The 23,286-nt window shown below is 50.0% G+C and overlaps 1 protein-coding gene across 1 annotated transcript in view; it reads right to left on the bottom strand.

Annotated features, from left to right (window-relative positions):
* Positions 1–3,646: 3,646 nt before the first annotated feature.
* The window catches only part of DGLUCY (D-glutamate cyclase), a 75,752-nt gene continuing 56,112 nt past the window's right edge, over positions 3,647–23,286 (bottom strand). Inside the window, 4 exon segments of the mRNA XM_036097524.2 lie at positions 3,647–5,707; positions 11,252–11,403; positions 16,004–16,123; positions 19,011–19,159. Of these exon segments, the coding sequence (XP_035953417.2) occupies positions 5,558–5,707; positions 11,252–11,403; positions 16,004–16,123; positions 19,011–19,159 (571 nt within the window). The 3' untranslated portion in view covers positions 3,647–5,557.

The following is a 23,286-nucleotide window of genomic DNA, read 5'->3' as shown; positions in this document are numbered from 1 at the left end:
CAGGGCCGGGGGGGGGGTGGTGGTGCAGAGTGTGAGGACATGGAGGATAGGGATTGGGGGGAGGCGAGGGTGGGGCACCTGCGGGCACACGTGCCGGGACCTTCCAGTGCCATTGTCACGGATGACACCTCTCCAAAGGCACTGGTGCCTCCTGGGGACACGACACATGAAGCTGTATTGTCATCATTAACGCTCGGGACCCACCCGTTTGTGGGAAGAGGACCTGCCAGGAGGAGGTCGGACGGGGAGAAGAGGTGGGGAGGCTTTTGGGTGCCGGGGGTGCATGGTTGGGGACAGTGAAGGGAGTGACAGGAGAGGAGAGACCCCAGCTCCAGGCATGTCTCACGTTCAGAGGGAGAGTTGAGCGGATTCCCCAAGCCCCGGGACTGATAGAAGACAAATCCCAGGGCTCCCCGGGGCTCCCTGGGGCCATGTCTGTGTCCTTTCCAACAGGCAGTACTGAAAGCTCTGTGTCAGGACGGAGTTCCCAACACACAGAGTCCTCCTGATTAGTTTTCTGTTTCCATCTGCCCAGAAGCACTGGGCACGGAAGCCAGGGCTTGTGTGTGCGCGCGCGCGCGTGTGCGTTAAAATGCCAGGGTCTCCATGAGAGCTCTGTGCCAAGACACTGAGGCCGGGGTTATGTGAGTGCTGGCGGTGTTGCCCCGCCACCCCAGTTCCCGCCTTTGTCCCCTGCCACACACCCTGTGGAGCGTCTAGCAGTCTCAGGAGCATGACATGCTCTCCGTGTTCTCAGATGCAACAAAGCAAAACAGAGACACGTTCTCTAGCATCTCTCAGCCCAAAGGCCTGGGGTTAAGCTCCACAACGGTTTAGATAGCCCCTAGGACAAGGAGAGGAGGGGGCCCCCGGGCTCGTCCTGCTCCCTTTCTTCTCCAGCACTGCTCCTTTGCCAGATGTCCCACGTCTCCACCTGGAGAGTGACAGTGGGCCCCAGGGGCCGCAGGTAGCCCAGCGTACTGACGGCCACCTCGCTGCCATCATCTTCTGTCCCAGAAGCCTCGGTATGGGTCTCATCTCTCCTACAACTTTGTGCCCAACCATGTTGAGGCTCCACCCTGGTGAACACAACCAAGGACCAGAAGAACTTCTTGCTGCTCCAAGGATCTGGCCACCTTTGCAGAAATGCTAGCCCTTCAGATTTGCTGGTCGGTGGGCTGGGGCCAGCTCTGACTTCCCTCAGAGTTCTGGATTCAAGCTCCCCACACCCAAGGGGCTAGGTGGACCCAAGCCTTGAGAGGGACCAGGGATGGGGAGATACAAGCTGGCATCCACAGAACATTTCTGGAATCTGCTAAAAGGAGGGCCAAGGAGAATATTTCAATCTCTCTTCCCCTCTCCTCCCGTCCTTCTCTAAGAGGCAGATTTATCCTGAGTCTCTGATACCTCAGGTTGGAAGTGGCTTTGGCTTTGACTGGGTAGCCCTACTGTAGCTCCTTATGGAGGGCCTCCCATAACCTGGGGTGCCTCTCTTCCCCTTCCTGAAGGAGGAAGTGACCGGATCTGAAGGTGGCAGAAATGGCCACACTGCCAAGAAAAGTCTGCCCAGTCCCAGCCCAGAATCTTACTGGGGCGATGGCACTGGTTGAGGCCTCCATGCCTCCTCATCCCAAATTTCCCCCTATTTTGACCTTAAACATGGGCATTCCCACTGCGATGGACTGGGATGAGCTGAGGGCGGTTCCTTTTACTATCAAGAGTTGTATTTTTGTATTGTCTTCTCTTTTATGCCAAGTATGTGTGTGTTGGACTGTGCAATGGATTTATGTAGCAAACTTGAGTCTGCAAAATAAAGCAAAGTAGCCAGCCACAGCTGGAGTGTGCTGCAGTCCTTATGGGGAAGGAGGATCTTTCAACACCAGGGGGATCTAGAGGGCTCTTGAAATACCCAGCAGAGTCAGGAAGTTCCAGGATTAGCTTTCTTAGAGAAAACTCAGAGAAATTAGGGTATTTGCCCTTGGTCACCCAGCAGTGACCAAAAAGGATGGAGCCTTCAAGTGAAGTTGGGTCTTCTTTCCCTCCTCTTGAGATTCATAAAGTATCTTCAACTCTTTAGTACATTGTTGCAAATCCACTCTGGGACTTAATTTGGCCCCCTCCCTTTTGAGGACAGAGTCCAGCCCTGTGATTTGGAGAATATCACTCTGTCCTTGGACAACATGATCCCTTCTACCCTCCAGGCTCTGTTCCCCACAGTGAGGAAAGGCTTGATCAGACTGACCACCCTCCTCATTAGCGAAGATTGCCAAAGTAGAAAGACCTGTTGGAGTCATCTCTTGGGGCTCTCCTCACTGCTTGGGCTTTGTTTGGGGAGGCTCACATTTGTTGGCCAGCCCTTTTAGGTTTTAGCATCTTCTCAACAGTGATAGGCTACATATTTATTGCTCAAGATCAACTGCATCATATTAAAATGTAAATTTGGTTTTGGTTACTTAATCCTTCTCTGGGTCAGATTCCTGGAGTCCTGAAGGATTCTGCAAGAATTGATCCTTCTTCCAAACAGACTAAGTGAGGACATCATTGGGGATTAAGACTCCTTTCTCTCCTGAGAGAATGGATGGAGGAAAAGGCCCATCTGGTTTGGACAGAAGGTGACAGAGTCATTAGATTCCTTTCTTATTCACCAGTGTTGCTTAGCAAGATGAGGGCTCATCTTCCTGTTTATATACACTGGTCTGTGGGTTGGCCAGACAAGAGTGGGAGAAATTTTCAGCACAGAATACATCCCCATCTGCTGCTTTCCTCTGAATGGTATAACCAAAAGAGCCAGAAGGTGGTCTGCTTGGTTCAGTGCTTTTCTGAAAAACCTGCTTCTTGAAGCTGGTGATCCCATAGCCTCCATGCCTGGAACTCATCTAGCAAGACAATGGCCTTTGACGGCAATCACCCTGAAGTCACAATGGTACCCAATGACCAGGAGAAATGGTAGGATTTCAATTCCATCTGCTTTAATTCAACAACTATCAGGACACTGCTAGATTAGACATTAGATAGCAGTGCTGGAATGTACCATAGAGGTCATGATATCCAATTTTCTCTCCATTGAATTATCCCAGCTATATCCCACCCCCCCAAACGATGGTCCAGTTTCTGAACAAATACCGCTAATGACACCAATTTGCTACTAACCAGCATGAGTCATTCCAGGGTTGGGGCTGGCCGTCAGCAGGGCCTGCTCAAAGAGGGGCAGGAAATGAATTCAGAGAAATGTCTTGCCCAGATGAGCAATGGGACGGCCTTTGACCAGAGGACAGCAGGGGGCTAAGGAACCCTGACCCCATTAGCTGGCTGGCTTGCCTTTGAGTCCCACTTCCTGTAGGGTCTACAGGGCTTGTGCTCCTTGGTGTGCCCAACGTCTCCAGCCTGCCCTTGAACACCCAAAGAGCACATCAGACCCAGCTTGCCAGGAGCCCTCCTAACATTCCTGGAAATGCCCAGAGATGTTCACCTGCCCCACAAATCCATCCTGCTGGTGGCCCAGCCCATCTCTTCCCCTGGGCCGCCCCGCCATTCCCTATAGGACACTCTTGTCCCACTGTAACTGGCTTCTCCAGGCCAGAGCCATGCTCACCGTGCTACCCCAGACGTGGACACAGGCTTTTTATCAAAACACAGACAAGACGAGGACGAACTTGAGCAAAACTTTACTAAAGGCTTGACTAGGAATCTTACTGCAGAATAGAAACACAAGAAAACCGGATCCTGGAGCTCAGAGCTCCAGTGGTCCCTGGGCTGGACCCTGCTAAGGGATCTACTCCTGGCTCTCTCTTGCACCTTCGACCATTTCTCCCTGCAGAGGGGCCTTTGGGTGCCTCACTCCAGAGTGAGGACCCTCACTCTCAGCCTTCTCTGGGCTCCACCCGGGTCTCGGCCTCCTTCCCAAACAACTTCATCATCTCCCCATAAACTTCTGGCCACAGTGCAGATAACCTATTACACAGTCCTGCTTTAAACTGCTCCATGCCGGAACAGAACTCTGTTATTACTATTGCAAAACCCAAAGCCCATTAGTGTCTTCCCCCAAAATATGAATCAGAAGAGTGATGGCAGCTTTACCGACATGATGTTTTCTCTTCCCTAGGCATCGAGACTTCAAAAATGCCAGGGGATGCTCTCGAGACCCCGCAGGACATGGAGCTCTGCAGTCGCAAGTCAGGGACCAAAACTGTCACTGGAGGATCCCCGGCCCTCCGTGGGGCGGGGGGGTGAAGCTTGGGGCCGGGAGGGACTCGGTGAGCTGTGAGAAGCTGCAGATGGAGGGAGCGTGAGCTCATCACAATGAGCACATCAGCCCTGAGCCCACGCCAGCCGAAGCACAGACCTGTAGGTGGGGACTCCCGGACACAATGACAAGGGGAGGTCAGGACGGTCCCCACCCCGGCTGCTTCCGGCCAGGGGCTTGGCCATGCCGCAGCGTGGGGAGCACTGGAAGTGAATCCCTGATTGCTTACTCTACACTTCGGCTTTAACTTCTACTGTTGAGCAATTTAGAGTAGCAAGTGTTCCACGCTTTACAACTAACGTCCCTTAAAGAACTGAAGTAGCCACGTTTAAGGAAATAAAATGAAGCAGGCCCAATAAGCATCTGGGGCTGCAGCTGGGAAGCCGGACTCTTCCATCTGGATGAGTCAGCCATCACTCAGCCGTGAACTAGCACAAGATACTGTCCTCGTTCGATACAGGAGTGTAATGGGATGTGGTCAATGACTCTGCTTCTAATTTTGTTGGGAAATGTGCAGTGGAAGATTGTGAAGGAGATGTGGGCGAGCTGACTACTGTTGTCCAGAAGGATCCTGTGAGCCACCTGAGCCCAACACCATCCCGACCCCTTCCCCCAAGCTCCAGGAGTGTGCCTGCCCTCCTACATGGGGAAGCCAAAGCCTCCGGCTCTGGGCTGGGGCTGAGCATATGGGGAGGGAGTGGGAGAAGTGTCAGGCTCCTAGGGGTGGGGGGTGTCAGGACCTGTGGGAGTAAAGAGAGGTGGGGGCCTCACAGAAGGTGATGGTGATAAATGTAAGGTTTGAAGGCCCACGCAAACAAAACATTGTTTGAAAAAGAAAGCATTTCAGAGGTATAAATATTTTGGTGCTGGTGGTAAAGTCCCAGAGCTTCGTAAATAGACACTACGTATTTGTACATTTTACTATTTCTTAGTTAGCCTGGGGGATTATTCACGGCCCTGGTCGTGCGTGCTCTTCTGTCTGCCTGGCAAGGAATATTTTTGCGGGTGTCCCCACGTGCGGTTTGTCAGACGACTCTCACCACGTGGGTGCCCTGAAGGAACCAGGAGGAGGAGGGTTGAAATCAAAGCCTCTAAGCACTTAGGAAGAAAAGAAAAAACCCCAAAGAACCATTCTCCTCGGTCCGTATCATCCGCACGGTCCCGTCCCAGGCAGTGGTCCTGCAGGGTCCCAGGCGGGGCTCACCCAGGGCCAGTGTTTATGTGCATAGCCGTCGTGGAAAGAAGCCGGGGGCCCTCGGGGAGCTCCTCCCGAGGTCCAGGCACGGCCATCTGGTATGCGGTCCACAGGCACAGTCACACGCACACTGTGGCGACATCCACCAGCTTCTGGACCATCTGGGCGTGGGTGCCACGGAAGGGCAGCCCGTCCACCTCCATGCCCACGACGCCCGAGACTCCACTCCGAACTTTGTGCCACACCAGGATGCCCAACATCTTTTCTTCCTGGAAAAAAAAAAATGAGAACAGAAACAGAAGGGGTGGAGGGGGAGGAGAAAGAAAGAGATGCATACATTTATAAGCGGAGGAAGAGTGTTTGACTCGGCATGGTCTCTTTCTTAAAAATAAAATTTCGCGTATCCATACTGGCCACTGGGAGACTCATCATGAAGAATAGGTGGCCTACATCATGCCCCATCTGCCCCAGACCCACTCCTCAGAAGCAGCAACTTCAAACAGTTTGGGGTGTTTCTTCTGGGAATTATGGTCATGTAACTAAATGTGGTTTTGATGGAAAACTGAATTTAATGCTTGTTCAAAAAACCTGGAAGATTCACTTCTGCGGGTACAGCGTGGGCTACTTCCTGCAACCGAGCCCCTGCTCAGCTCGGGTCATCTGCCAGTGTGGGCCATGTCCCATCTCCTGCAGCAGGTGTCCTCTCCTCCAGTGTGGATGTGGGAGGCTCGGAGGGAGCAGAGCCCTGCACAAAATGCAGCCTGATCCTGGGCCCAGCAGGCAGGCTTTGGGATCAGACAGATCTGACGTGGGTCTTTCCTGGCAGGTGTTTTAACCTCTCTGTGCCTCAGTGTCCTCATCTGCATAATGGGGATGTTGATGATACTAATAGTAATAATGTCTCCTGAGTGGGTTGTTGTAAAGATTAAATGAGATAATGCAAATAAAGCACCTAGTGTGGTCCTTGGCACACAGTAGGTGCTCATGAAATCAGGTAAGTTATTATTGGCAGCATTGGGTCCCCTGGCCTCTCGCCCAGGGCTTTTTTCCTTTGACATACTTGCTGATTTTTTTTTTTTTTAAGTGATTTGATTCTCTCCCTCTCTTCCCTTCAAAAGTAAGGTCCCAAAGAACTACTTGTCTACTTGCCCATCATGCGTCTCTCTCTGGTTGAAAAGTTCTGATCCCCCCCTGAGGAAGGTGAAGACACAAGGAGAGAGGATGGTGTCCGAGGGGCAGAAGTCCTGCACATCCTCTCCCTCCTCCTCCACCAGCAGAGGAGGGGGAATGGGTGGAGGAGGCCAAGGGCTCTACAACAGGAAGGTTAGGATGGGTCTGAGAAGGGCTCTCACCTTCCTCCCCAGGCACCTGCTCATTCGTTCCATCCCCCATCAAAGTTTTCTTGAGCACCTGCTACGTGCCAGGCCCTGAACCAGGGATACAGTGGTGAATGGGACGCGGTCCCTGCCCTGGGGGCTTCACGGTCTAGATGAGTGATCAGGCAGGCATGTGGGGATCACAGCACAGAGCAGGGGCATCCCACCCCGTTTATCAGAGTGGCTCAGGAAAGACTTTCTGGAGGAGGGGCAGCTAGGACCACAGGTGACCAAAGAGCTGGAATGAGCCAAGCCAGGGGCTAGGAGGAGCACTCACTGAAAACTTGTCCAAACAATGGAGAACGTGCTGGCAAAGGTCACATGGGAACTGCCTCTACTCAAGGCCGGCCTGAGAGTCTGCACCCAAAGTGCATTTCCTGGCATCTCTTTGTCCACCAGCCCCTTCCCAGAGGCTGCCCAGCCCAGAATGACATTTCCTGCCCTTTGTTTGGGTTTTATTCTTCCATTTCTCTCTCCATTGGGTCATATCCTTTCTTTATGGGGGAGTGCTGCTTCTGGGACCCGGGAGTGGAGGGAGGGAGCGTTTCCTCCCAGCACACTGCCTGCTGGCACCATTCCCATCCTTCTGGGCCCCAGGGAGGACCTTGGGGTGTCAGGGCGCATGTGATCCATCAGCAGCTTAGGAACGGGCTGGCACTCAGCCTCTAGAAGAGCCACGAGGAACAGCTGCGCCCACAGGGACTGCCTGCAAATTTCCAGGAATCACTGAACCACCACAGCATCTTCCAAGAGACCCCACCAAGTAGAGGAGGTGACAGAAGGAGAGGAGAACTGAGCTGGAGGCAGAGCACCTGGAGGCCGTGACCCCAGGCCAGGCGGAGACAGTGTGGCGTGACAGGAGGGACAGAGGCCTGAAGTGAGACAGAGAGGACAGGGCTTGGGGCACAGTGCATTGTGAGCAGGGAAAGAGGCCCAGATGACTTCTGGGCTTGGAGGCTGAGCATGAGGGTGGTCGCTGGGGTTCACACGGGGAGCCTGGCAGGCTGATGTTCATGGGTGGGTGATGGTGCTCTTCGAAGTGGGGCGGGAGAAAGCGGCCTTCTGGGAAGTCAGAACTGTTCTGTGTCATGACCTCAGCACTGGCTGCATGGATGTGTACATGTGTAAAAATTCATCTACTGTTTGTGCACGTCTTTATTCTATGTAACTCAGTGTTTAAAAGCTAGAAAGAGAAGTGGAGTGGGATGGGAGTGCTGGAAGAGAACAGGAGCCCAGGATGAAGCCATGTTCCTGCCTCTCTGCATTATCCATCTGTCCGTCCGTCCGTCCATCCATCCACCCATCCTTAGTCCCTCCCATAAGGTGTCATCAATCAGCTCGTAGCCCCTGATGAGGTCTGAGGAATGCCCTCAGATAGACCTCCTGGGCACAGCAAAAGCCCAGAGTGGGCAGGGTGTGCCCTAGACAGTGGCGGCCGCCTCCCCAGGATCCTCCGCATGGTACTCACACTGTTACAGCCACGATCAGATCAGACCCCTGAATACGGGAGGCCCCGTTACAAGCAACTCACAGAGCAGAGATGAGGAACATTCCTTACCCCCCAGCCAATCAAGCTGCACCGTCCGTTCAGGCCACAGCTCTGCCCAGCACTTCTCGATGACTCGGGGATGCCTAGGGAGTGACCTACAGAGCCCTAGTATGATGATTCCAGTTCTTTCTCCTGCACACTGCATTTCTTCATGTGCCTGCACCTTTGCTTTGTGGGTCTTGCTGCCTGGAGGCCCTTCCCACCCTTTCTTACCTGGTTACTTATAGCCTACTCATCTTCCAAGGCCCAGCACAGTACCCTCTCCTCTAGGCAGCCTTTCTTGAGCCCTCGGAGTGAGCTAAGGGCCTGTTCTCTGTCCCCACAGCATCTTGCCCTGCACACTTCCATCCTTCCATCTTCCATCCACCCTCAGGGGATCCCGAGTTCCCTACCCAGGGGCTGGGTCTGACCCCTTGTTGTCTCCCAGAGTGAAGCTGGTCTGGCCTGGAGGAGTGGCTCAACACACATGGGCTTATACTTTTGCTTTGATAATGTTCCCTTTTATTTTCCTTACAAGGGTGATACATTATTAATGTATTTATGAAGGACTGTGTGGAAACCCGAAAGGAGAATTTTCATCCCTGGAGGGTAAGTGTTTGGGTTGTATGAATTTGTCTGGCTGGGTTCATTCTTTGGTGTCTGTGTGAATCAGGAATCATGTGTGAGGCAGCCCCCTGAGGCTTTTTTTCCAGTTCAGATCCAGGAAATGCAAAGAAAGCACCCAAGGCCCTCTGGGCCCCACTGGGGCAGACCATTTCCCCTGAAAATGTCACTTCAGCTGCTCTAGTCCCCCACCCCACCCCACGTGGCACCCAGGCATTACCAGGAACTGGGAAACTTCTGAGCCATGGAAAGAGCCCAGAGAATGGAGTCAGAGACCTAGGCTCAGGTCCCAGTGCCACCCCTTAGCTGGGTGTGTTGGGCAAGCCACCTCCCCTGTTGGACTCCCAGCTCCCTCATCTGTAAAGTGGGCACAACATCAATCCAGAGAGGTGTTGGAGAGAAACGGGGTGGCAGGAGGGAGAAAGAGACAGAGAAACAGAGGGAGAGACAGGGCTCTGGATGCACCCGCTTCTCAGAAGATGCACCTGCTTCTCAGAAGTGAGGGGCTCTGGGCCTCAGCCACTGGCTGCCTGGGGACTCATCAAACCACTCCCCCCATCCAAGCTGCTATGTCCACGCTCAACGCTCAGGAACCTTCCTGCCCTCAGACTGCATTCCTATCTCCCCAGACCAACCCTCTAATCCAGGGTCTCCGAGTGTGGTGGGCCAGAACGTGTCAGAGATGCTGCTTGTCCAGCCCACCTCAGGCCAAGTGAGTCAGGAAGCCTGGGGTCGGCTTTGCAACTCTGTGGTTTAAGATGCCCCTGAGGTGATTCTGAAGTTGGAGAACTGCTGCCCTAACAAGGCACTGCGTCCATCCATCTACCCGTGTGTTCATTTATTCATTCATTCGACAAGAACTTACCAAGCACCCTGTTTCCCTCTGCTGGTTGCTGGAAAAGCAGACACAAAACACCCGGTTCCTGGTCTTGCGTTGAGCAGTCTAGACCTCTGGGGGACCAGACTGGGAAAGTGAGGCTGGAAGTTGCAGGAGACTGTTCTGGACTGGTTAGGAGTGGCCGTGGGGTCGGTGGCCCAGCCTGACGTAGCAGGGGAACCCCTCCCCCAACCCTGACTGGGCCCCTGTCAGAGGCTTCCTCCTCGCAGGGCTGGGCAGCTCTGCAGAAGGCAAGCTCTTCCTTTCCGTGAATCGGTGAACCGTAGTCTGCTCTTGTGACCTCTGCCCTTCGGCCAGCTTTTGTCCCTCAGGCGGCCGAGGCCGTGGTCTGTCTCCTCCCCCAGGACGCCATTCAGGTGTGAGGCCTCAGGTCCCCCAGTTTCCCCCGCTCCAGGCTGCACACCCCAGCTCCCTCCACTGATTCTCAGGCCTTGCAGCCCTGTCAGCCTCCTGCCTGCTCTCAGGTGAAGGGGAAGCTCAGGTGAAGCTGCAGCTCCCCGGGGAGGTCACTTCAGGCCTGGGATTTCGACATAAAATCAGGGCTTTGGCGCCAATTTCCCACGATCCAAATTACTCTGGACAATTCCGCCAGAAGGTGCTCTAGGCTCTGGGAGGAGCAGGGGATGAGGAGGTGGGTTTGAGTCCGGAATCAGTGTCAGTGGGTGGGGCCATGGGAACTGAGGCCCAAAGAGGGGATGGCAGAGTCATTGAGTCCTTCTGTTTTTTTAAAATAATCAGCCTAAAATAATCCACATGCTAAAGAGCCACATTGTGTGGTGGCAAATTCTGCTCTCCTACAGAGGCAGGCTCTGCTTCTGGCTGCTGACAGGAAGCGTGTGGTGCTGGCCTTCGGTTTACAGCCTGGAACCCTCATCTTATAGCCTGGAACCCTCGGCTTATAGCCTGGAACCCTCGGCTTATAGCCAGGAACCCTCAGTTTATAGCCTGGAACCCTCAGCTTATAGCCAGGAACCCTCGGTTTATAGCCAGGAACCCTCAGCTTATAGCCTGGAACCCTCAGCTTATAGCCTGGAACGCTCGGTTTACAGCCAGGAACCCTTGGTTTATAGCCAGGAACCCTTGGTTTATTGCCAGGAACCCTCGGTTTATAACCCGGAACCTCGGTTTATAGCCAGGAACCCTCGGTTTATAGCCAGGAACCCTCGGCTTATAGCCAGGAACCCTCAGTTTATAGCCAGGAACCCTCAGCTTATAGCCTGGAACCCTCGGTTTATAGCCTGGAACCCTTGGTTTATAGCCAGGAACCCTCGGTTTATAACCTGGAACCCTCAGTTTATAGCCAGGAACCCTTGGTTTATAGCCAGGAACCCTCAGCTTATAGCCTGGAACAGGCCTCACGTAGCGCATAGCCGGCTAGGTGTGTTACCTTGGCAACAGATGGAAGGGCCTGAGTCCAGTTCTGTTCCCCGGGTGCTCTGGAGGGCCCAACTGCATTCCTTAGGTAACGTCGGTGGACCTCACATGAGTTTAGGATGTACAGTGCACAGGCCAAGGCATAGCCTCCCCAGTTAGAAACACCTAGAACAAAAAAAGATTCTATCATAGAAGTGGAAAGGTGATGGGGCCCATCACCCTGCCTCTAAGCAGCAGAACTCATCTCAAAGAATGGCCCCAAGGTCAGTGGCACCCATGGCACCGGAGAACTTGTGAGAAACAGATTCTTGGGCCCCAGCGCAGACCTACTTCATCAGAAACTCAGCAGGGAAGACAGGGAGCACATAAGCTCTCCAGGTGATGCTGATTCAAGTTAAAGGTTGAGTCACTGCTCTAAACCAACTGGGTTACGTACTGTTACCAACCGACTGACTAACCATCAGAGAAGATTTAGGGGCGCCTGGATCGCTCAGTCGTTGAGTGTCTGCCTTCGGCTCAGGTCATGATCCCAAGGTCCCTGCTCAGCGGGGAGCCTGCTTCTCCCTCTCCCACTCCCCCTGCTTGTGTTCCTTCTCTCGCTGTGTCTCTCTCTGTCAAATAAATAAATAAAATCTAAAAAAAAAAGAGAGAGAGAGAGAGAGAAGAAGATTAGGCTCTACCCCTAGGAAGCCTTTGGAGAGCTTCTGACATTAAGAAACTCTCGGCGTGGCGGACCTGGATCCATCTTGCTGCGTGGAAGCCGGTCCTCCGAGGAGCTGGCTGACTGTGCGGCATCGCCTCTTCCTTGCTTGCAGAACGCTCCTAAGTCAGCCAGCCCCAAGGCGCCTATTCCCCAGCCTGGGGACGACCTCACTGGCTTTTCTCTGAAACCTGCCTGAGTTCTCCATTCAACTGAAGAAGGATTGATTAAGGACCTGCTAGACTCTAGGTGTCAGAGCTAAAAAAGGAAGAGGAACTCCCACCCAGGGGAGAGAGGGCCTGTGCACACAGCCAACGCTCAGCGGGGGAGGGAGGTGCTCACAGAGGATGATGGGAGCACTCAGGAGGGGCCACTCATCCTGCCTGTTTTGGGAAAAATTCACAGAAAAGGTGTCATTTCATACGGGCCTTGTAGGCTGGGCAGGATTTGCCAGAGGAAGGGTGGAGAGTGGGGGCATTTCAGGCAGGAAAAAAATGCAAACATACATTGAGTACAAAGGTGTGTGGCACATAAATACAAGGCATATATCAGAATGAGGCAGGTGAGGACCAGGCGAGCCAGGGGAGGGGGTTGTGGGGGACAGGCAGAGGGAGAGGGAGAGAGAATCTTAAGCAGACTTCACGCCCAGCATGGAGCCCGACATGGGGCTCGATCTCATGACCCTGACATCATCACCTGAGCCGAAATCAAGAGTCAGATGCTTAACCCACTGAGCCACCCAGGTGCCCCTCAATTATTTCCAGTTAGTTGGTGGTGTTGCTGATTTCAACTAAGTCCTTACTAATTTTCTGCCTACTGGATCTGTCCCTTTCCGATAGAGGGCTATTAAAGTCTCCATAGATATTAGAGTGGATATACCCATCTCTCCTGTACTTCTACCAGTTTTTGCCTCACATATTTGACACTCCTTTTTAGGAGCATACACATGAAGAATTTTATGTCTTGGGGAGCCTGGGTGGCTCGGTTGGTTGGGTGTCCAACTCTTGGTTTTCACGCGGGTGGTGGTCTTGGGGTCATGGGATTGAGCCCCGCAGAGTCTGCTTGGGATTCTCTCCTTCCCCTTCTGCCCCTCCCCTTGCTCACGCTCACACACTCTCTCCCTCTAAAAATAAATGAATAAATAAAAACTTTAAAAAAATTGTTATGTCTTTGGGGCACCTGGCTGGCTCAGTCAGAAAAGCCTGTGACTCTTGACCTTACGGTTCTGAGTTCAAGTCCCACACTGGGTGTAGAGATTACTTAAATAAAACTTGAAAAAAAGAATTGTTATGTCTTCAAAAACAAACAAACAAAAAGAATTGTTATATCTTCTTGGAGTATTGACCTCTTTACGTTATGGACTGCCCCCTTTGACCCTGATAACTTTCCCTTCTCTGAAGTCTGCTCTGTCTGAGATTAATATAGCAACGTATGCTTTCTTTTGGTTACTGTTAGCCTGGTATATTTTTCTCCATCCATCCACTTTTAATCTATGTGTTTCTTTATATTTAAAGTGGGTTTCTTACTGACAACTATAGCTGGGTCTTGTTTTTTTATCCATTCTGACCATCTCTGCCTTTTAATTGGGGTATTTAGACAAGTGACATTTAAGGTGATTAGTGATATGGCTGTATTAATATCTGCCACATTTTTACTGTTTTCTGTTTGTTGCCCTAGCTCTTTCCCCCGCCTCCCATTTTTGTCTTCCACCATTTTTCTGCCTGTTGTGGTTTTAATTGAGCACTTTATAGGATTTTATTTTCTCTCATTTCTTAGCATATCAATAATACCTCTTTAAAAAAAATTTCTTTTTAGTGGTTGCCCTAGTGTTTGCAATATACATTTACAACAAATCCAAGTTCACGTTCAAACAACCATTTCACAGTTAGGGCAAACACCTTAGACAAAATATTCCTCATTCTTCCCTCCCATCCCTTGTATGATTGCTGTCATCCACTTCACTTATATACATGAGCATAACTGAAGAGTCATTGCTATTATTATTTTGAACAAAGTGTTATCTGTTAGATCAATTCAGAACAAGAAAAATAAAAATTATTTTACCTTCATTTATTTATTCTCCAATGCCCTTCTTGGTGTAGATCTGCGTTTCTAACTTATGCAATTTTCCTTCTCCCTAAATAATTTCTTTTAATGTTTCCTGCAAGGCAGGTCTATTAGCAACAAATACCCTGTTTGAGAAATTCTTTCTTTCTCTTTCACTTTTGAAGGATAATTTCACAGGGCACAGAATTCTAGGTTGGTGGTTTTTTTCTGTCAACACTTTAAATATTGCATGCCACTCTACTGGCTTGTGTGATTTCTGAGAAGTTGGATGTAATTCCTACCTTTGCTCTTCATTTATCCTGCTTGGTGCTCTCTGAGCTTCCTGGATCTATGGTTTGGTTTCTGACATTAATCTAGGGGGAAAATCTCAGTCATTATTGCTTTAAATATTGCTTCTCTTCCTTTCTGTCTTTCTTCTCCTTCTGATATTCCCATTACACGTAACAATTCTTGGATATTCTATTCTGTTTCATCCAGTCTTTTTCTCTTAGCTTTCTAGTTTTAGAAGTTCCTATTGTCATATCTTCAAGGTCAGAGGTGATTTTTCTCAGCTGTGTCCAGGCTGCTAATGGGCCCATTAAAGGCATTCTTCATTTCTGTTGCAGTGTTTTTGCTTTCTGACATCTCTTCATTTTTTCCTTAGATTTTCCATGTCTCTGCTTATATTATCATCTGTTGGTGCATGTTGACTATTTTTGGGTATTTCCCTTCCCCAGGTAGGCTAGGCTGTGATAAAACGGTTTCTCCTGAGGGCAGGCCTTGTTAAGAATGGAGCGCTCTTCTGGGTGTTATGCACAAACAATGAATCATGGAACACTACATCAAAAACTAATGATGTAATGTATGGGGATTAACATAACAATAAAAAATTAAAAAAAAAAAAAGAATGGAGTGCTCTTGGGGGCACCTGAGTGGTTCAGTGGGTTGAGCTGCTGCTTTCGGCTCAGGTCATGATCTCAGGATCCTGCGATCAAGCGCTGTACGGGGTGGGGGGGGGGTCCCTGCTCAGTGGGGAGTCTGCTTCTCCCTCTGCCCCTCCCCCCACTTGTGCTCTCTCTCTCTCTCTCTCTCTCTCTCTAATAAATAAATTAAATCTTAAAAAAAAAAAGGATGGGGTGCTCTGATATATTTCAAAATAGTTTCTTCCCTCTACTCCCTAAAGCACAAGGGGACTTTTCTCTGATATCCGTAGTGTGGACTGAGTAGAGCTAATGGGGGTAGAAGTCACAAAAGTGTGGGGTCCCCCTGTGACTGGGGCCCCCTGGAGTTTTGAACTCTCAAACTTGTCCACACTGAGCCTCCAGCCATTCATCAGGTACAGGTTTTCCTACCCTAGGCCTAATCCCCTCAGGGATTTCTGCTCATCTACAGGCTCTGTTTTGAGGAGGAAATGGGAGAGCCTTTCTTGGGTATCTGTCAAAATCCCTGAAACTTATGGTGCAGTCAAGGATGGAGAGCTGGGGCCTCAAAGGACCTGGGAAAGGTTGGTCCTGATGGGGAAAAGAGGAACAGGGCAGCCTGCGGCAGAGGTAAGTTTGAAGGGAGGTGGGAAGCCTTTTGCCCCCTCCAAACGTTTACCAGATGGTTCTCTTCCTTTCCACCCTGCAGGAGGCACAGAGGAAGGCATGGATGACCCCGCTTCAGAGAGGCCTTCCCTGACCACTGATCTAAAGTGGCCTGCCTGTCCCTGTCTTCCATCTTCCTCTTGGCACTGTGTAGCATGAGCTGGTGTGTTTCTTTCGTAGGGCTCCTTGTCTGTCTGCTACCCCTAGAGCAGGAGCCCTGGGGAGCCTGACCCTTGCCACGTAACTCCAGGACTGATGTTTGTTGGATGACTGAATAAGGGGCCAAAGGCTGAGAACCAGGTCCCCTTCTTGCCCTGGTGCCCTGGAGACTCCCCTCACAGAGGAGGGGAGCTTCTGGCCAGATAAGCTCCAGGCCTCCGGGTCCCTCCCCCTGGGTAGCCGGGCCTGACTGGCCCGCCATCTGAGCACTTACCAGTGATGATAGCAAAGTCAGCCTCCGCGTCATAGGCGATCACATCCCCATTTCAAACGTGTCTCTTCACAGCCTCCTCGACTTTGCCCATCCCAAGCTCATTGCCCCCGTCACCAACTCCTGAAGGGAGGGGGAGCTGAGTCAGTCAGTGTACAGGATTGGGCAGAATGGGGGTGGTGGTTTGGGGGCAGGGCAGCCCCTCCACATGTGTTGTGTTGCCTCAGGGAGGGGAAAAGTGTTGGCTCGGGGTCTATTTTCAGACAACCAGGAGATGTACTTCTCCTTCAGGTCTTCTAGAGACTTCTCTAGTTAAAAGTGAGTTGAAGTTTGGAACTCACCGGTGTGTGGCCATGTCCCTTACTGAGTCACGCTCTCTAGTCACAGACGGGGCACCCCCTATGCTGGTGCTACCAGGCCTGTGGGAGAAGGGGTGTGGCTCCTGCTCAGGATGGGCTGCAAGGCCGTGAGCCCCATCTGTGTGATGGGGAACTGGTAGAGATGGTTAAGGCCAAATCTGTAATTTACTTTAAAGGCTTCTGGTGAAAGAGTATGAAATATATGTGTGTAAGTTCATCTTCGTCTACACCAGAAGGGTGCCCAGCGCCCTGTGAAGTAGCCGAATCAGGAATACAAACCACAGGGGTAGTTGGTTAGCATGTGGAAGAGACCAGGTCTAAAGGCCAGTCTGAGCGTCAGCACCTGAGGGTTTGTTGATTCACATAATAAATGCTAGAACAAACATGTTAGAATAAATCGGTGTTAGCAATTATTTAACTCACTGGTGAAATGAATGGTGTTGAAGATAGGTGAGTTGGCTAAAAATAATTCCCAGGCAGCTCCAGCCTCACAGGCACAAGATGAAAAAAGTCGAACCAACCCTGCAGCCTGTCGCCCTCATGGGTGGTGCTAGAGGAGCACCATTTGGTCCTGTGTCCTGATGTTTCTGGAGGATTCTGTAGGTCAGAGGTCAGCTGCCTCAAGATAACGGCTCACCCAAGGCCCTGGTCCAAGGCATGGTTGCACGGCTATTTCTGTGTGGGTTTCTACGGGTGGAAGAGATCCACCTGAGGCCAGCATTCACTGTGAGGTGGTGGACGGGACTAGAGCTACCCCACCTTGAGCACCGGAGACCTGGGCGCAGCCGAAAGAAGCAGACGGTTGCTATGGCCTGATGCCTCAGGTCCACCCACTGAGGATTTCTCAGGGGAGCCTCCTGTTCATCAGATTCAGATGAATGGACACACATCATTTTCTAGGCCCACGACAGCCGACTGAATGAAGGGGAATAATAACAAAGCTAACATTGGTGTTTGTCTACTTCTGTCTCTGCTCTTTTTTTTTTTTTTTAAAGATTTTATTTTACTTATTTGACAGAGAGAGAGAACGTGAGAGAGGGAACACAGCAGGGGGAGTGAGGGAGAGGGAGAAGCAGGCTTCCCGCGGAGCAGGGAGTCCAATGCGGGGCTCGACCCCAGGACCCTGGGATCATGACCTGAGCTGAAGGCAGACGCTTAATGACTGAGCCACCCAGGTGCCCCTGTCTCTGCTCTTTTGTACTTTATGAATTTCATCTTGTTTGCTCCTCAGGTCAGTCCTGCCCGTGGCCTTATTTTCCTCACTCAAGGGCATTCCCAGGGTCTCCGAGAGGGTTGGGACCTGGGTGCTAAGTGGAAGGTCAGTGCCATGTCCATGACAAGCCAGCTGCCTGTGGAAACTGAGAAACGGGGTATCAATGGAGCAGAGGAGAGAAAAGACAGGGGTGGCCCTGCTGGGCAGGGGGTCGGAGGGACCACAAGAGAAGCCTGTGCTCCTGAGGGTAAGAGAAGGCTCCAGAGGTCCACAGAGGGAGCAGTTTGAAGGCACAAACAGCCAGCTCTACCTGCTTCCTCTGGGGTCTTGGGGGCATCCTTGGGGGGATCAGCAAAGATTGAGGTCCATGTGGCAGGGGAAGAACAGCTCCTTTGGATCCTGATCGCCCCTTTGACTTGGAGACCCCTTCCTTCTACACTCTGGGCATTCCTTCCTCCAGCCCTCAAGTCCTCGGCCTGTCCAGCCCAGAGAGACAGGAAGCTGAAGCCAAGCGTGCTGTGGGTACCACACCCAAGGCCTCTTCTGGGAAAGACCAGGCGCTTTGCAGAAATTTTCTACTCAGCCAGGAAGACTTTCATTGTCTCATCAAAACCTCAAAAGCCAAAGGTGACTAATGAGTCTGGGAAACACTCTGAAGTGTTTGAACGAAGAGAACAATTAAACACAGAACGAGAAACTTGCCTTCATTACCCGAGGGTCTATACCTACCCCCAGGGGAGGGGAACGCTGTTCTGGGAGTTGTGTCAAGCCTTTCAGAAATTCATTAAGGCAACATGATTCCATGAAAAGCATGTCGGAAGTGGTCCTGGGAGTCTGGACTCCTAATTCTACCAGCAACACTAATGGGCTAGGTGACCTCAAGGAACTTCCTGGGCCTCATTTTTGGACACTCTGCCTGCCTTATCTACTTGCCAGGGTTTTAAAGAGGCTTCAAAAATATGTTGGTGTGAAACCTCTTTGAAAAAGATAAAGTTCTGTACAAACACAAAGGGTCACATTATTATATTATTAGCAATCAAAATATCGCATTAATCACGTATTGAAGTTATACTTAAAAATTAATGCATTCATAAGATGAAACACAGTATACATGGTACATTTGTCCTGTATGACCAATAGAATATACCATGCTTCAATTTTATTATTGTTATTATTTTATTATTAGTTTTAATATTTTAGAGCTGGGCGAGTAGAACACGCTCGATTAAGCGGCATTTCCCTTTCTTGCTTGTGGGAATGCTGGGTTTCTAAGTGACAGTGTCTTTATCGTCTATACCAACCATAATAAACAAACAACATCTCTGGACCAGAAAACTATGGTCCCCATAGAACTCTTTCTTGTCATGTGTTGTGTAGTCAATAAAAAGGCAGTTCGTGCTGACACATTCTTATTGAATTCTCAGTGCTCCCTGCTTACCAGTTGATGAGATTCCAGGAATCTTCTGTGTTGCAAGGAGAAGGTCGTCAGTGGGGTCAACCAAGTGCTTGATGTTCATCTTCCTGGCGTTACAGTAACTGCCATCGGAAGCCCTTCCTGCCCGTTCTATTGCCACCAGATGGTCGAATCTGCCAGGAAGCAAGGGCATAGGGGCCTTATGGAGAGGGTGACTGCCTTGTTGGGTCATGTGTTTGTGTGAAGGACCCTTGTATTCTTTCTTGGATTCCTTCATTCCCACAGAACTTGGCTAAGCATTTAGGTGTAAGTGCCAGGGTCTGTGCTGGGGGCTAGTCTACCAAATCATTAAAAAAAATATCATCAGAATCTTGGGGCACCTGGATGGCTCAGTGGGTTGAGCATCTGACTCTTGATTTTGGCTCGGGTCTGATCTCAGGGTCGTGAGATTGAACCCCGTGACGGGCTCCACGCTCACCACAGAGTCTGCTTGAGATTCTCTCTCTCCCTCTGCCCCTCCCCGCTGTGCGAATGCACTCTCTCTCTTAAATAAATAAAATCTATTAAAAGATAAAAATGTCACCAGACTCTTCAGCAGTTCATTAGAGTCAGAGGCTGTGAGATTAGGAAGGTTGACGGTCAGGGTCATGTGCTAGATGCTGCCGGTGTCCTAGCCCGGTCTCCACTAGCCAGGGGGACCAGCACCCAGAGGTTTGAGTGAGGGCTGCTGTTCGCACATCGCTGGTTTCTTCCAGGGTGTTGTCCCATTTACGTACACAAGCAGACTTAAAAAGAGTTGAAATGGAAGACGAATCTAATGCAAGACAGAGATTAGGTAAGAGGCACAGATGGTGGGAGTAAGCCTGTGGGCTGTGGGATCAGATAGTATAGACGCCGGTCCAGACCCTCGCACTCCTGGCCGTGGCCAAGTGCTTAGCCTCTCTGACCCACATTTGCTACATCTGATGACCCGACAGAGACCCTCTCTGGGCCTCATTTTTGGACGCTGCATTATCTACTTCAGAGAGTTGTTTTTTTTTTAAGATTTTATTTATTTATTTGACAGAGAGAGACACAACGAGAGAGGGAACACAAGCAGGGGGAGTGGGAGAGGGAGAAGCAGGCTTCCCGCCAAGCAGGAAGCCCAATGCGGGGCTCGATCCCAGGAACCTGAGATCATGACCTGAGCCGAAGGCAGACGCTTAACCGACTGAGCCACCCAGGCGCCCCTACTTCAGAGAGTTTTAAAGAGGCTTCAACAATATAGTGGAGAAAATGCACAAGAGGTACTTCGCAGACAGCCCTGTACCTACTCAGGGCGCAGGAAGTGGTGGTATTTGTGGTTGCTTTTGTTATTAGGAGGAATCTTGTCTTGATAATCCAACTTAAAAATATGAAAATTGCACTTTTATATCTCTCTAAATCCCCCCATGATGGAGTTCTTTATTTTTTTGTAAGATTTAGTTATTTATTCTAGAGAGAGAGAGAGAAAGAGAGAGAACTGGCGGGGGTGGGGGAGGGGCAGAGGAAGAGGGAGAATCTCAACCAGGGATCCCCGCTGAGCATGGAGTCCGAAGCTGGGCTCAATCTTACGACCCTGAGATCCTGACCCGAGCCGAAATTAAGAGTCAAGTGCCTTCAACAGATGAATGGATAAAGAAGATGTGGTCCATATATACAATGGAATATTACTCAGCCATCAGAAAGGATGAATAGCCAACTTTTACATCAACATGGATGGGACTGGAGGAGATTATGCTAAGTGAAATAAGTCAAGCAGAGAAAGTCAATTATCATATGGTTTCACGTATTTGTGGAACATAAGGAATAGCATGGAGGACATTAGGAGAAGGAAGGGAAAAATGGGGGGGGGAATTGGAGGGAGAGATGAACCATGAGAGACTATGGACTCTGAGAAACAAACAGGGTTTTAGACGGGAGGGGGGTGGGGGGGTTGGTTAGCCTGGTGATAGGTATTAAGGAGGGCACGTACTGCATGGAGCACTGGGTGTTGTACGAAAACAATGAATCGTGGATCACCACATCAAAAACTAATGATGTATTGTATGGTGACTAACATAACATAATAAAATAAAAAAAATAAGAGTCAAGTGCTTAACTGACTGAGCCACCCAGGTGCCCCATGATAGAGTACATTAAAATCTTTGCTATGGAAAACTGTGTGGCGGTTCCTCAAAAAGTGTGAAATAGAATTACCACACGATCCAGCAATTCCACCCCTGGGTCCGCAGCCCAAAGAATTGAAAGCAGGGTCTCAAGGAGATACTTGGACACCCTTGTTCACTGCAGCATTATTCACACTAGGCAAAAGGGATGAACACCAACAGACGAACAAAGAGGCAGAGTGTGGTATGTTCATACAAGGGAGTATTATCTAGCCTTAAAAAGGAAGGAAATTCTGACATACACTACAACGTGGATGAATCTTGAGGATAATTTGCTCACTGAAATAAGCCAGTCCCGGAAGGACAAATACTATATGGTCCCTATGGTTATATGAGGTACTATAGCAGTGGATTCGTAGAGGCAGAAAGTAGGGGCTGGGGTCGAGGGGGAATGGAAAGTCATTGTTTATGGGTAGAGCATTTTTGTTTGGGAAGATGAAAACGTTCTGGAGATGGATGGTGGGGATGATTGCCCAGCAATGCAGATAGACCTTAATACCACTGAACCGCATGCTTAAAATGGTTAAAATGGTGAATTTTATGTTATGTATATTTTACCATAATAATAAAAAAATCTGAACTCTGAATGCCTGGCTATGCCCCTTGGTTGTGTAGAATGTGGCGGCATCATATATGCTTGGAATCAGGCCACTGAGTAGGTTTTGGAAAGTAATCCTGAGGCTCCACACCCAGGGCAGAAAAAAAGCAGCCACTGAGAAGCAGAGTCAACAGGAGGAAGGAACTTTGACCTTGAATTTCCCCTAGACCTATATCCATGGTGATGAAAAGCCTCTTTAGAACAGGACCTCCGACTGGGATCAATATGTTCTCTGTTCTGCAGGGAGAGCACCACTTCTGGACCTTCCTCCTAGGAGAATTTCAGTTATATACCTAATGAAGGTATATAACCAATTTATCCATTTGGTCCATTTATGCTCAAGACAGGGAAGAAATGAATAAGCTTTTTTTTAGGCCAGCAGGATCCATTTAGTTACAGTGGGAAATAATTCACTCCTGGGAAGCCGGCTTCCTGGAAAGAGTTAACGCATCTTCTCCAAAGAGAGCACAAGCCTCTCTCCCCACAATCAGATCTGCCCGGCCTCCCTCCACTCAGCAAATAGAGCAGCACCTGCGTTAACTGGCATCAGGGATCCCACACAAGAGAATTTTCTAGCTTCTCCCTGAAGATCCAGAGCTTTGTTTATATGTCAACCATTTGGAGAATATAAACATCTCTAATATGAACCACACATGTTTCTGCTGCTTTAAATAGCATATGGGATCCACGATTGAACTTTTTCTTGGTGACTCAGGATCCTCATTATGATCATCAAGTTCCACTGCGAGCTGCAGAACAGCTATGCCCGCCAGGCCTATTAAAGCAGTGTTTTTAAGTTCTAACCGGACACTCATTAGTGGGTTGTGAAATAAATTTATTAGGCCAGGTCAGCATTTCCAGAAAAGTAAAACAGAACACTGTAGAATAGAATAGAATAGACTGGAATAGAAAACGTCAGAATATATTGCACATAGCAAGAGTAAATACTGTTTTCTGAATCTTCGTTTTAGTTGTGGGTGTGGGTACGCGCACGTGTGTGCGTACTGTTTGCAATGCAGAAGGTATTATTACTGCTGTCAAAAAAGTTCTAGAAACGCTGTATTAAAAATGGTAAGATCTGAAATGCATCCCTACATACAATAAAGATGTATTTTTCAAAATGTCTGATCACGACACACAGTAAAAAAACACACGCATTTGCACAAAATTTCACGAGAGAGTACTTAGCATTACGACACAGGACGTACGATGGTATTTCTGTTTCTCGTTCCCCTTGCAAACGTGCCGGTTACCCCACTGAAATGACTCACTTCTCTCTAATGGGTCATGACCCAGTTTGAGAAACTGCTAGTTTTTGGTTTTTATAATTTTCCTATCTTCTTTCTCTATCAGGAGGGCATGCCATGCTCAGAAATGCTTTGTGAAGCCCCCAGGACTCCTTGAAACCCAGCAGCCTGGCCCGTCAGAACCCCTGGGCACATGACTCTGTTCTCCCTGGAGTCAGCAAAGTGAATAGAGCGTGGGCTTTTCCACCATCACCCGCTTACGCTGGGAT

The sequence above is a fragment of the Halichoerus grypus genome, chromosome 8, assembly GCF_964656455.1.
Source record: "Halichoerus grypus chromosome 8, mHalGry1.hap1.1, whole genome shotgun sequence".
Classification (NCBI taxonomy): domain Eukaryota; kingdom Metazoa; phylum Chordata; class Mammalia; order Carnivora; family Phocidae; genus Halichoerus; species Halichoerus grypus.
Note: the sequence above shows the minus strand (reverse complement) of the source record. Positions and strands in the feature narration are given on the sequence as shown.